This window comes from Panthera onca, chromosome X (assembly GCF_046562875.1).
Source record: "Panthera onca isolate mPanOnc1 chromosome X, mPanOnc1 haplotype 2, whole genome shotgun sequence".
NCBI classification, from domain to species: Eukaryota; Metazoa; Chordata; class Mammalia; order Carnivora; family Felidae; genus Panthera; species Panthera onca.
Window position 1 is genome coordinate 63263228 of NC_138357.1, and position 14303 is coordinate 63277530.

General features: G+C 36.8%; 1 protein-coding gene across 5 annotated transcripts in view; it reads left to right on the top strand.

Moving 5' to 3' along the window:
* The first annotated feature begins 2298 nt into the window (after window positions 1–2298).
* BRWD3 (bromodomain and WD repeat domain containing 3) overlaps window positions 2299–14303 on the top strand; it is a 241550-nt gene continuing 229545 nt past the window's right edge. For all 5 annotated transcript variants that reach the window (XM_081793975.1, XM_081793970.1, XM_081793972.1 and 2 more), the window contains exons 1-4: window positions 2299–2650; window positions 2772–2830; window positions 3034–3063; window positions 3472–3531. In XM_081793975.1, the coding sequence (XP_081650101.1) occupies window positions 2620–2650; window positions 2772–2830; window positions 3034–3063; window positions 3472–3531 (180 nt within the window). In that variant the 5' untranslated portion in view covers window positions 2299–2619. The remainder of the gene's footprint in view (window positions 2651–2771; window positions 2831–3033; window positions 3064–3471; window positions 3532–14303) is intronic.

The window sequence follows — 14303 nt, forward strand, 5'->3', positions numbered from 1 at the left end:
TGCAAGGTACCACAGCATATTTCTTGCCATTTAATGAACCTTGGCTGGCTTTATTCTCTCCAACCAAATCTGGATCTTAGCCCTAAATCGGGAGTATGGGTTGAGGTTACTATATCTCAGCTCTAGGGGTAGTGGCTATTTTATCTGCTATTATGTATCTGCTATTCCTGTATTTGTTAGAATTCTCTTTACTCCTTACTAGGTAATATCTCATTACTCCAGTCTCTTGTTGTCGTTAATAATTCTGTATCTTAAACTTTCCCTATTCAAATTACTATGTGCCTTTTCCCTCCTGATTGCACCCAGACTGATCCTGAGGTGATCACTGGAAAAACAATGTCCTATAAAGTTTGAAATATGACACAAATATATTCATATTACTTTTACAGCAAGCAATTCCTGTGAAGTGGGCACAGCAAGTACTATTACCTCACATTTTATAGATGAGGAATAAGGTTCACAGAATTTAAGTAAGTTTTCCAAAATCCTATAGTCATTTTTGTTATCTGTAAAATGAGTATAACAATGGAACCTACCTCCTAGGGTAATTATAGATTAAATGAGGTGAAGTATGTAAGATGCTTAGTACATGGTAGTGGCTTGATAAATGTTAACTTTTATATATATTGTACTTGGCTTGTAAAATATATTCAATCTTGTGTTTTGCTAAACTACTTGCAATGGGTTGTCTAGGACTTATCTGTCTTTTCAATATCTAAATTTTTTTTCTTTTGGTTAATGGCATTTTTTCAAGTAGTACAGCATAACCACCAAAGATATAACTATTGTATCACAATTACCTTGCGTGGTTATTTCTCTCTAAGGGGAAAAAATGGTCAGAGTGAGAGCTAAACAACCCAGGCTGAGATTATGTCAGTATAATGCAATTCTGGGTTAACTGTGATAAATGTCTAAACTCTGAGTGAGGAAACCAAATTCCTAAGAATCCATCCCTAAACTTAAAAAGGTAAAACTTTCAAATTTGAATATTTTAATGAATGTAAATGGTACATGCAGCTTAAACATAATCTCTGGTCTCACTGGGTTCCGCTTCTATTAATTACTTTTTTGGGTTAAGGCTTGAAGTGGGAACAAAATATTAAGAAACAGTAGGGAAGGAGACTCAGTTCATTACATATGTACCAATAACTCTACAAATCTTTTAATCACTTAAGACTTTAGTAACCAAATACTGCAAGTTGGTACTGTACTAAAATTTTAAGATTATATGTATTCAAAAAGGTTGTTCCAAACCTTGCATACAGATATGTAATACTACACAAAACTACCCTTGCATACAGATATGTAATACATAAAAATCCATGGTCAATGTAAAATACTTTGGCAGTAGTTGAAAATACAATTGAAAATTATCCTACAAGGGACGCCTGGGTGGCTCAGTCTGTTGGGCATCCTACTTCAGCTCAGGTCATGATCTCATAGTGGTGAGTTCGAGACCCCCCCCCCAACACCGCCCTCCCATGGGGCTCTGTGTTGACAGCTTGGAGCCTGGAGCCTGCTTTGGATTCTGTGTCTCCCTCTCTCTCTGTGTCCCTCCCCCACTCATGCTTGCTCTCTTTCAAAACTAAATAAATATAAATTTAAAAAAAATATCCTACACGAATGAGACAGACATGGCATGTGTTAAACTCACAGAAGGGGAAAAAATAAAAGGCCTCATATCTGATGGCAAATTCCTCCCACAGTATCGGTTTTTAGAACTGGTCTTTATAACAATATGAACCTTGCCCCCTGGACTGGTAAGTACAACATTTAAATCTGGTACAAAAACCATTTTAAAGAGAAACGAGTGACGTCGCTATAGGGGCTCTTTTTCTTCCGTCCGTCACAGGATCCTTCAGTGACTGGCCTCTTTTCGGTGGAGGAAAAGGCAAAATAACCCCAAAGCCTCTTTGGTGACGGGACGAAAAAGAAGAAAGCAGTTGAATCAAGTCAGCGCCTCACACATTCTTCACAACGCCAGAGGGAATGGTCCTGAATGGGAGAGTCCTACCGCCCTCACAGGAAGGCAAACTGTCTATAGACCTCTCTTAGGAGAACGCCACCATGGAGTTTTACGGCGTCTGCCAGAGCGTCGGCCGTCAGTTTGCACCTCCCCCTGTTTCCGGGAGCGGTAGCTAGGCAACTGCCGGCGGTCTGGGAGAGCGGAGGACACTTGGTTGCTTTAGTGCTCCTAGCGGCAAACGACGAACGCTGCAGTTCCGTCTCACAGGTTTTACCCTCTGCTCTCTCCACCCCCTTTACCCCCGTCCGCCCCTCCGCCACTTTGGCTCCTCCCCTTTCTTCTCTCAGGCTCACTTGCTCGCGCTCGTGCTCGCGCTCGCGCTCACTCTCACTCTCGTGCTCGCTCTCTTGCTCGCTCTCGCTCGCTCTCGCTCTCTCTCGCCTTCCTCCTCCGCCTCCTCTGCTCTTGGGCTAGAATATCTATGGGTCGAAACGTGATGCGATGAATCCGAGAGAGACCGAAACTAGGACGAGGAGTGGGGCGGAAGCGGCGGGACTCCTGGGCATGGGGGCTTCACCACAATAGAGGCAGCGCCCCCACCCGCCCCCGCTAGCTCCTCCGGAGTGGAGCCCCCAAACCCCTTAGGGAAAAGGATGGCGGCGGCACCTACCCAGATAGAAGCCGGTGGGTAACTGTGTCTGGGGGCTAAGGAGATGGGAGCTTAGCGCAACGGCTGTCAGTTTCTTTTGAAAAAGCTTCTGTTTTTCTTTACCTCCCACTCAACCTCTATTCCCCTCTTCCGCAGAGCTGTATTACCTGATCGCTAGATTCTTGCAGTCCGGACCCTGCAACAAATCCGCCCAGGTGAGAGGGAGAAGGAGATCTGGGAGTCGTGGGGAACGGTCCCAATGGGGAAATTGAGGCATCGGGGCGTGCGGTTTCCCTGAGAGTGAGGGTGAGGCCGGCCTTGACTAGTCCTGCCGTCAGCGGCTGGGTTCGAAGTGGGGAGGGAGGAATGGGTTAATGGTCTGAGCTGCTCCTCATATTCGTTTTTCCCTTTTGCTCAGGTGCTAGTGCAGGAGCTCGAGGAGCATCAGGTACGGAGCCCCTTCGGGAAGACGTGGGGAGGGCTGGGGTTAGACTGGAGGAAGGGGAGGGCAAGTCAGGGGCGGAGGACTGGGGCTGGGAGGGAAGCTTGGATCTGGACACTCAGAACTGTTGTCACTGGAGTGAACCGGCTTCTTCCCTCAAAAGGGGCGGATATCGCTGGGGTCTTAACTCGCCCCCTCTTTATGCCCGTGGGAGGCGGTTTTTCAGGATTTCCTCCCTCTGGGCCTCCTGCTTCCTACACTGGACTAGCTTTGAGGCAACAGCTATGTGACTCGAGAAATACGGACGCCAGAGGGTCGGGGACCAGGACGCAGGTTGGGTCGACTTCAGTGGGAGCTGAGGCTTGGCCTGTATGGTTTGCCCACCCCCCACCTTTTCTTTTCTCCCGCCCCCAGTTGATTCCGCGCCGCTTAGACTGGGAGGGAAAAGAGCACCGAAGAAGCTTCGAGGATCTGGTGAGTAAAGTTTTCATTTCAACTTAACCCAACTCTTTCTCCACTCGTCCCCACCTTGTTCCTCCAACCCGCTCCCGACCCCTCCGCCTCCCCAGCTTTAGAGCTCCTAGCTGGGCCAAAGAACGACTGCCCCTTCCCCGCTCCCTGCCAGTCAGAGAAAGGGTACCTTGCCCTTCCCTTGGCCTCGCTTATTTCCACTCGAAAACTTTGAAGAATGTGAGTTATCAGGGATGCCGTTTTGTGGATTACGAATATGTTACAAACATCGAGAAAGGCCCATTGTAGGGGGAATAAGGGAGAGAAACCAGGGGGTTATCTTGGGGCACGTACCAAGGACTGACGTTGGCCAATGACAGCGTTGGTAACAGCCCAGAGTTCCGGATTAGTGGAAGAAAACTGGTTTCTGGTTGGTCCTGGCTTGAAATACGGGAACTAAGGCCAGGCTTAGTCTTTTTTTTGGGGGGGGGGAGGGGGGTACGGTGGAGGGAGCTCAGGGAGGGGAGTTAACCGACCCTGAATTGGGCAAAACGGCACAATTAAAAATAATGGGAAGCATCAAACGAATTCCAAAATTTGCCGGTTTTAGGTAATCAACTACCGAATGAAAAAGCATAATTGTGTATATCATATTTTAGAAAATTGCTCATTAAATCATTATTAGGTCGCATTTCTGCAGATACATTTTCATTAAACAACAACTATGGATTATGACCTTTTTGAGAATTTATGAAACAGGATCTGGGATTTAGAAGGAGATAACAATGATTATATTTTAAAATATACTTTAGTAAAGGACCAAAGGCATTGAATTGACTGTGTTGTTTCTCCTAAATATATAATCCATAGTCAACATGCACCTTCTGTTCAGCATTGATACAAAAAGGTGATCTTTTTTTAGTTTGGGGAAGATGTCCTCTCGTGTTAGCCACTGGTACAGTGAATTGGAAGGAAATGAAAAGAGAAAGGGGTGATGTTACTAAAATCTAAATTCAGCTATCTTTCCTTCAAATAAGATCCAAATGGAGGAAGATCAATGTTAAAGTAAGTTAAAGGGGTATGGTAGACTCTAAATATAAATAAAATGATTTAATAACAATATTTAAACTGATTTAGTGTTTGTTTGATAATTCTTTTATATTGAATTACAATAATGAGGTCATGTTAATAGTTATTACTAAGTAATAATTTTAGTTTGCTGACTATTTTATTTTTTGCAAATCATAAAATGCTCTAATAGTTGTGATATGGATAAATTCCAATATCTGTACTGTTAATGGTAAAAAATTTTCAGATGGATAAAAATTATTTTGTAAACACTGTATTTAATTTGTATTTATCAGTGTATTTAATTTGTAGTCAGACTTTTTGTTGGACTGCAGTCCTGCCAAAAAAAGAGGCAAAACGGTGCCTACCAATATATATTTAAACACTTTATGACTAATGTGGTTTGGAAGATAGTTTTATACTGAGGTGTATTGAAGATGTTTTCATTTACATTTATGTGTAAGCAGACCATTTTAAGTAAATAGCAAAAGGAGACTTAAAAGAAAAAGCTTTTTTAAAAAAAGAAAAAGCTTTTTAAAAATTACTTGACAGTAATAAAAAGCAAATGAACATCAAAATAATTAAAAACAGTACTAACCACACACAAACATAAAAACAAAAAACAAAAACAAAATTCAGTTTACTAGACTTCATTTCCTTATATTATAGAGGCATATTTTTACATAACTGTAGTCAATGTCCATTTTATGCTTTATATTTTCTTAACATTTTTTGTATATAACTATATTTGAATAGTTATTGTCATTTTAATGTTAAGAAAAGATTAAGTTTGCTATGATTTGAACTCAACATTCAGTTGAACATTTGGGTTCCTTCTAGGTTTTCACTAATGTCTTTGCATAGTTAAGTAGTCTTGTTTCTTCCTTCCTTTTTTTGGATTTATTTTCCTGGGCTATTTTTCCAAAGTGGAGCTATCAGGTCAAAGGGTCTCTTCAGTTTTTTTTTTTATTTTTTTTTTTTAAATTTTTTTTTCAACGTTTTTTATTTATTTTTGGGACAGAGAGAGACAGAGCATGAACGGGGGAGGGGCAGAGAGAGAGGGAGACACAGAATCGGAAACAGGCTCCAGGCTCCGAGCCGTCAGCCCGGAGCCTGACGCGGGGCTCAAACTCACAGACCGCGAGATCGTGACCTGGCTGAAGTCGGACGCTTAACCGACTGCGCCACCCAGGCGCCCCTCTTCAGTTTTATAGCTTTTGTGATGTATTGTAAAATTGGTCTCCAGAAGATAATACTAATTCATGATGTCACCATCTAGGTACTTAGAGTGAGTTTTTAAATATTTTTTGAATCTTTAGGTGGCTTTAATGGGGTGAAAATAGCCCCTAGTTGATTTAATTCGTTCTCTTTTTTTCATTAGTGAGGCTTAAATTTTAACCAGTTTTATAGTTGTTAATCCATTTGTGTATATCCCTACATATACCTGATTTTCATTTTTATCTTATAAATATATTGTTTGGTTTTTCATATTTCCTTACACATTTTTATTTTTATACATACAGAATTTCATCTATTGTTTGAACATTGTCTATAGTTTAGACAGTGTATCTTTTTTATTTTTAATTTTTCATCTTGTACACTGAAGTTTTTATTTTTCTGGGATCCAGTGTTTCTAGGAATATTATATTTTGATGATATGGTCCCATTTTAAGTCAAAGATCTGTTTCTACCTATAGATTTCTTTGTAAGGGAAGATGGGGTAGGGCTGAGTGAGAATTTGAACAGAAGGAAAAGAAATGGAGTGGCTGATAACTGAATGTTCTGTGATAGATTGATTGCTAGATGCATCAGTTTTATAGTTGATTAAAATTATTTCACATTTTATTTTTGATTTTGTGTGGCTTCATTGTGGGAGAGATGGATTTTTTTCTTAGGGTAGGTATTTTTTAAAATGCTGTTAGAACAATGGATTTATACAGTGTCATCTTTGATTTAGCTATATGTTTCAGGTTGAAGTTTAGGGTAAAGTATTAAGAAGTATAACCTTATATGTACTTACAGTCTTTATAAGTAGTATAATCTGATATGTTAAATTATATAGGAGTACTTCAAACTGAAGATGTACGAGGGTATAAAAAGGAAAGAATACAAATGCATGATGCAGAGGTAAAGAATTATAAACAAGGGTATCAAAATACTGAAATAAGATCACATAGCCATGCAATATGAAACAAAAATATTGCCTTTCTGTCTGTATATATACTTTTACTTAAATTGTCTATGCTGCTTACCTTGATTTATCCAGAAGAATATTAGCATAATAAGTTGGATTTCTTCAACTCCTCATTATTACTGTTAGTATTGTATATCTAGAAATCTTCTTTTTTCTTTCTTAAATCTGATTTAGTGTTTTACTTATAATTTGGAACACAAGGTGCTATTTTATTAAAGCTACTGGCAGACAAGTATTGACATATCCAGATCTGAAGTGCCTTTTAAAAAATGGGCCTGTATATGAAGCGTTTGCCAGTTTATGTTGAACTATAAGGTTTTTGAATATGGCATTCAAAATAAGACATTCTAAATTAACTTTCAGAATTTTAAGTAATGATACAGGGAGAAATTTGAAGTCATGGTGAGTGTTTTCGAAGTTTGATCTGGACATTTTTCATTTCTGCTTGACTCTTGTTTACAACATAATAGAATTAGATTTGCTTCTTACAATTTATCTTATGGTAGATAATTTAAATAATTACAGATGTCTGTTCATTTTTGGTGACCCTGTTGAATTGTTGGCTATTTTATTGCTTCCTCCTTGGAGCTTTATTGGGGACTGCAAACATAGTAATGAGGGGTATGTGTATGTGTTGTGTGTTTAAATGAATAGTTTTTGTTAACATACAAATTTTATATATTGAAATTGTGACTGGGAAACTTTTTTAAAGGCATGTTTTAATATTTTTTAATCATGTTAAGGGGACTTGTATCATAAGACTGAACCAAAGGCATAATTACCTTTAGGTGTGGTATGTAATGTAAAATATATATATATAATTTTTCATCTCTAGAATTGAAAGCCTTAATTAGTGCTTTCATTTGGAGTGACATAGATTGTATTACCTTCATTTTATATTCAAAAGACTTGAAGCAATTTTATGCTATTAAAAGAAGGTTTATCAAGATTGTATGTTCATTACTATCTTGAAAAAATATATAAGCATCTATTATGATATGTTATTGTAAGAACTTGAATCTGCATATAACTTGTGCAAGTTTAAAAATATTTTCGCATTATCTCATTTGATCCTCACAAAGTACTTTAAAACACTGTATTTGAATTCCAGACATGCCTATATTTTTTTCTTAACCTTACCTGGTTCTTGTTCTCTAATTACTAATAATAGCTTAATTTGTTTATTAAATAGTAGAATGATTTCTGAGTGCTGGCGGCATAGTTATTGCTTCTCTAAGTGTGGAAGTAATTTAAGTGTGTGTGATTTATTAACTGCTACATGGATACACAACCATAGTTAGGAAGAACAGAATGCATTTTGGGAAACCAAAAGGCATGTGCTGCTCAACCCCAATGGGATATAATGCTACCTGATAGTTCTTATGGTAGAGAGCAATCGATGCTGGAAACTAGTTTTCCTCACTTTTGATTTGCTTGAGCTACATGTACTCTTTTGCTTTCTATAATATGTTGGCTTTAACTATTTGTCTGGATTGAGCATTGTCTTTTTTCACACTTTGGTCTGAGAACGTATTTTCAATGATTAAAATCCTTTTGGAGATTTATCATTAGTCTTAGGAAAACTGATAACTCAATACAAATGAGATGGCATTAAGAAACTGAAGAGAGCTGCTGTTAGGGAGTAATAATTTGGGTTGGGTGAATGTCCCGTATAAAATTTTGTCCTGAAAGCACCTTTGTCAATTTGAATATTAGTTTAGTTTGTGTTTTTGTTCTTGGTTTACTGATGTTGATTACTGATTGATTAATAAACAGGTCTTTTTTTTTTTTTTTTTGGTAGAGAGCAAATAAGTAATTTCAAGGCAGTTTAGTGTTTGTGTTAAATTTTGGGGATGTCCTTGTTTGATATTTCTCATATAAGATTTTGTGAGCAGTATGTAGAAAAGATCATAAGATTTAGTCTGAGAGATAGCCTTTACTTGCTGAGTGACTGTGGGCAAGTTAAGTTACTTAACCTCTCAGGGATTCAGTTTCCTCATTTATAAAATAAAACCCTCTGTCTATTTTACAAGGTTGTTCTTGAACCAAATGAGTTAAATATGAAAGAAAGCATTTTGTTAATTAAAAATGCATTGCAAATTAATTGGTTACTGCATTTTAAAACTAGGACATAGGGGTACCTGGGTAGGTAGGTCTGTTAAGCGGCCAACTTCATCTCATCTCATGATCTTACAGTTTGTGGGTTCAAGCCCCGCATCAGGCTCTGTGCTGACAGCTCACAGCCTGGAGCCTGCTTCAGATTCTGTGTCTCCTCTCTCTGCCCCTCCCCCATTCATGCTCTGTCTCTCTCTCTCTCTCTCTCTCAAGAAAATGAATAAACGTTAACAAAAATTTAAAAATAGGACATAGAGGTTGAATGGAAAATGGACATCTAAAGAACTATGACCCCACAATTTATATTTTCTTAGCTAGCTAATAATCACCACCTAATTTTTATAATATTTTTATAAGGTGAGGAGGTATAAAACAGTACCATTGGAAAAAAAGTATTTAAAAAGGGAGTGTTAGAATTGAACCTGAAATGAGTGTTTTAAAGTGCATCTGTGTTAACTCAAAACAAGAAATTATTGTTATGTCAAAAGATGTTTAGTGTTGTTTGCATTATTATTAATTAGAGAAAGGCAATTTAGTACAATGCTGGTGTAGTATTCGCTGTTGTTTGAAGTGGGAGGTATGTCTTTCTGATGTCTTGTTGTAGGGATCCTCAACCCTTCTGCTTGATCTTTTCTTATCCCGAACTTATTTTCTATGCATTATTGATAAGTAATTTCTTGTTTTTTAAATTACCTTGTTGAAGATGTTTTCTCATGTACCATGGTAGTTTATAATAATCTGACCCTCAGTTATTATTTGTGTGATTTTCTTAACTTTTGTTAGAAGCATTTCATGATACATGTTTCTTAGGCTTATTTAATATGCTAGATGGTACTGAGTTCTTTTATTGGACATTTCTTTAAGGATGAGCTTCTAGAATGTGGGTGGGCTCCTTGTCCATGTCTTGACATTATCTGTCCTCAAGGTAATAGTACTTTCAGTACTTGCCTTCTTGAGGTACTGAAACCCAGAGTATACATAAGCCTAGGTGGGTTGCTCTTGACTTTCATTCCTGAGGAAATCTTAAAACTAATAGAAAAAAAATGCTGTGAACAATGATTTACGTTTTGAAAAGAAAGTGATAGGAAGCCTTAACACTTTGTAGCTCATTGTACAAACCAGTGGTATTACTACAGTAGAAAAGCCTACTTGTTTTATTTACTTTTGTGCCCAGTTTTTTCCCTTTCCTCCTTCAAATTCAGCAAATGTTAAAACTCAGCACTTTAAGATATAATATTGGATTATTGCAGACATTTATATTTTACTGAAATATAAATTTCAATATCAAAAAGAAAATAAACTTACTTTTTGTGTTTTCTTTTTTTATACATGTATTTTTTTCTCTTCAAAATCGATGATACTCTGTGAGGTTTTTCTGAGTTCCCTTTATTTATTTATTTTTAGTTTTTAGTTTTGGAGAGAGTGTGTGAGTGGGGGAGAGGAACAGAGGGAGGAAGGGAGGGAGGGGGAGGGAGGGAGGGAGAGAGAGAGAGAGAGAGAGAGAGAGAGAGAGAGAGAGAGAGAATATGAGAATGAATCTTAAGCCCGATGCAGGACTTGATCCCATGACTCTGGGATTATGACCTGAGCTGAAATCAGGAGTCAGATGGACACTCAACCCACTGAGCCACCCAGGCGCCCCTCTGCGAGTTATTTATTATTATTTTTTTTTAACTTAACATCATGGAGGAGAATCTTAAACACTGAGGGGTATTATGTTAGTCATTGTGCAGAGTACATTTACTGGGTAGGGGTACCTTTCTCTTTGCCTGGAATGCCTTCCTTTCCCTTTGTCTATCTTGTGAATTTTCACTTAGGCTTCAAGTGTGCAATTGGACAAAAACCCCTACTCCTAGGCTGATGTAGGTACTGTATTTCTTTGCTTCTAATTAGCCCTCTGTACTAACCTCTAGGCATTTGTAGCTTTGATTTATTTACTAGTTTGTTTCCCCTTCTGGGACTATGGGTTCCCTTAGGGCAGGAGTTTAATCTTCCCATCTCATCTCTGTATTTTAAATGCCTGAATGAATGAATGCATGAGTGAATGATTTTGTTTTTGTTTTACAAGTCATATGAGATAGTTATCATTACTCCTGTTTTACAAATGCAGAAGCTCAGGCTCTCAGACTGAGTAACTCTGCAGGTCACATAAGTAGGAACTGAGGATGGTAAAAAATTAAAATCTAAGTCCTTTCTACTGTATCACACTGCCAGAAGCAGTAACAGCTAGTAAATTTAGAGCCTGAATAATCTAGTCTTCCAGTTTTCAAAGTACTATTTGATGTATTTAAAGGCTTGCTGTATTTTTCAAAATCTATCCTGTTTTCTGTCTCTAAATATAAAAAAGATCATGTGACTAATTTTTTGCATGTGCTTCTCCCCTCCCCCCACACCAAAAAAAATTAAAATCTCGGATAAAATGTCATATTTCACTTTTTCAACATATGGTCCCAGTTTGATTCTTCATTTTACCTGTGCAATCATGATCTTAGAAAACAAAACGCAGAAACAGTTATCTCTTTTATTTGTTTTTTTGGAGTTACTTATCCTATATTTTCTAAAAGCCAAGGTAAAAATGTTATCATTGCTATATGAAAATTAGTATTTCAAATGTAGTGCTTGTTGGTATGGGCCTTGTACCTTGAAATTAGGTACCTTTTGCATTTTATTCAATTCCCAGCTGTATACCTTTTAACTAACTATGATGAGTAGGATCATGTCTGTGAACTCCCTGGTCTTCTCACTTGTCATAATAATTCTGAAGTGCGGTGATTCAGTTGTTAGATTTGGTATATATCCTATCTTCCTATCAAGCCAGTCTTCCTATCAAGAAGGCTTCATTTAATTTCTTTCAGTTTATTTGAATTTATAGTTTTATTTTTTTTGCAGTCTTTGTGTTAGTTATCTTAATAATTTTCCAACTGCTTTAATAAGACAGTAATAGAGCAGTGGACAGGGAAACATAGATTTCTGTACGTTCATTGTGACCACTAGACTTCACTTCTCTGGATCTGTCTTTCCTACTATAAGATGTGAAGTTAGGTTAATTATGCACAAGGATACTTATAATTCAAACATTCTATAATTTAATTCCTTGGAGCTGTTTTACATAATAATATAGAAGTTTATAATATACTTTTGAAATTTGTTTTTAGAGAATGCTTTTCTTCTGCAAATATCAAAGTACTTGTTGTGTTACTTGTTGGCCATTATATTCCAGAGAGAAAAATGTGGTTAAATAACTGAAATTAGAGTATTTGAGCTTTAATTGAAAAGAGGGGCTTATATTATGTTACAAATTTCATAGAATATTTTAATACATACTTTTTTATATTGCATTATATTATTATTATATTCATACATAATTCTAATATAGAATTTTTTAAAACTTAGAAGAGTAATTATTGAGAGTAGATGAGTTTATATGCCAAAAAAGATCACCTTTAAAAAATTCCAACTTTAATCAAAGCAGATGGATTGAAATAAATGTCGACTACCAGTTATAAGTCTTGAAATTTGATTTAGAAGAAATTATTATTGCAAGAACTGAGCTGATAGAGTTTGAAAGCCTGTTAATGTTATTTAAAGGAGACGCTAGCATGTTCAAATTCAAATGTATTGTTATTGGTGTTGTGTTGATAGAATCTATATTTCTCTACCATTGTTTCATATTCAAATTTTTATTGATTTTAGGGGAATGGACTCTTTGAATGGGACCACTTAGAAATTAAGCAATTTGTAATTGTATAGGGTGGAATTCAAACTTGTGAAATTTATTTAATAATTTATAATTTAAAAAAATCTTCAAGTGGGAGAATTTGGATGTAGAAAGGCCTTGTTTTGGTTGATTAATTAATGATTCCGTATTTTAAAATTATTACTGAGGAATTGATAGAAAAAATTTACATAAATGGCTCAAAATCATTTGTTTCTATAAAATGAAGTAGCCAGGCAACTTAAGATGTCAGTTTAAGATATAATTCTGACAGAATTTTTTTAAGTTTATTTATTTATTTAGAGAGAGAGAGAGTGAGCAGGGGTGGGGTAAGAGAGAGAAGGAGAGAGAGAATCCCAAGCAGGCTCCTCGCTGTCAGTGCGAAGCCTGATGTTGGGCTCGAACTCATGACCTGAGCCAGAACCAAGAGTCAGACACTAACTGACTGAGCTACCCAGGTGCCCTCGACAGATTTTCTATAAGAGGATAATTCTAAAAATTCATATTAGAGGGACACCTGGGTGGCTCAGTCAGTTGAGCATCTGACTTTGGCTCAGGTCAGGATCTTGTGAGTTGGAGCCCTGCGTTGGGCTCTGTGCTGACAGCTCAGAGCCTGGAGCCTGTTTCAGATTTTGTCTCCCTCTCTCTGCCCCTTCCCTGGCTATGCTCTGTCTCTCTCTGTCTCTCAAAAATGAATAAATGTTAAAAAAATTAAAAAAAAATCATATTAGAGAGCTCCTATTTTCTGGATTATATTGCAATTCTAGGAAGGGATTAGCTCTTAAGATGGTAATGGGATAAAAAAAAAGAAAATTGATACCAAAAAAAAGTGCCAGTAAAGACATAAACTACCATCCTGTGTAAAGCCTTTGTGTAGTGTGTACTTGATGCAAAAGTAATGGCTGATAATGCAAGCCGAGTGTATCTGAGACAGTGTTGGTGGGAAAAAATGCATAAACTATTACAGATGTTCATATGCAGTATTTTGCTTTGAGATATGTATTTTCTGGGGTACTAACTCTTATTTGCCTTTAGGCATATTTAGGAAATGTTCTAATGTGGAGAGAATGAATTACAAACTAGGATTTTAGGATATCAGTGTCTGTGGATAACAGATATTTAGATTGAATTGAATCATCAGCTGCTTTGACTTTAATATTACCTGTATATTTTACTGAGAGATGGTTCTATGTAGGAATTTGCCTCAAAAACAAAACTAGAAATGTGAGAAATAACTTAAAAGAATTTGCTTGATCCTTTTTCCCAATCCAGAAGCTAAACCTTGTAGATGTACATATAACATAATCAGGCTAAGTTGTCATTCTTTCTGAGTAGCTTGACAGTTCCCAGGCCTCAGTTATTTTGACAGATTAAAATTAATTTTTGCTGGGATTTAAAAAAGATAATTGGCAGGAAATAATTTTTAAAAATCAAAATAGAATTACTTCTTCCCAGAATTCTGAACACATGTTGGATTGTAGTTCTTCGACCTATGTTTTATAAGAAAACAAAACGGTACCTTGATAGGAGAATCTAACATTTTTCCTCTGAGTTCATGTGATATTGCTTACAGATAGACTTTGGTTTTTGTACGTTCATTGATTCATTAAACAAATATTTATCTAGAACATACATAATTTCTTCTTTCATGGTCATTAGGGATGATTTACAAAATTTTTCTCTCATGTTGTATTGTTCTTGACC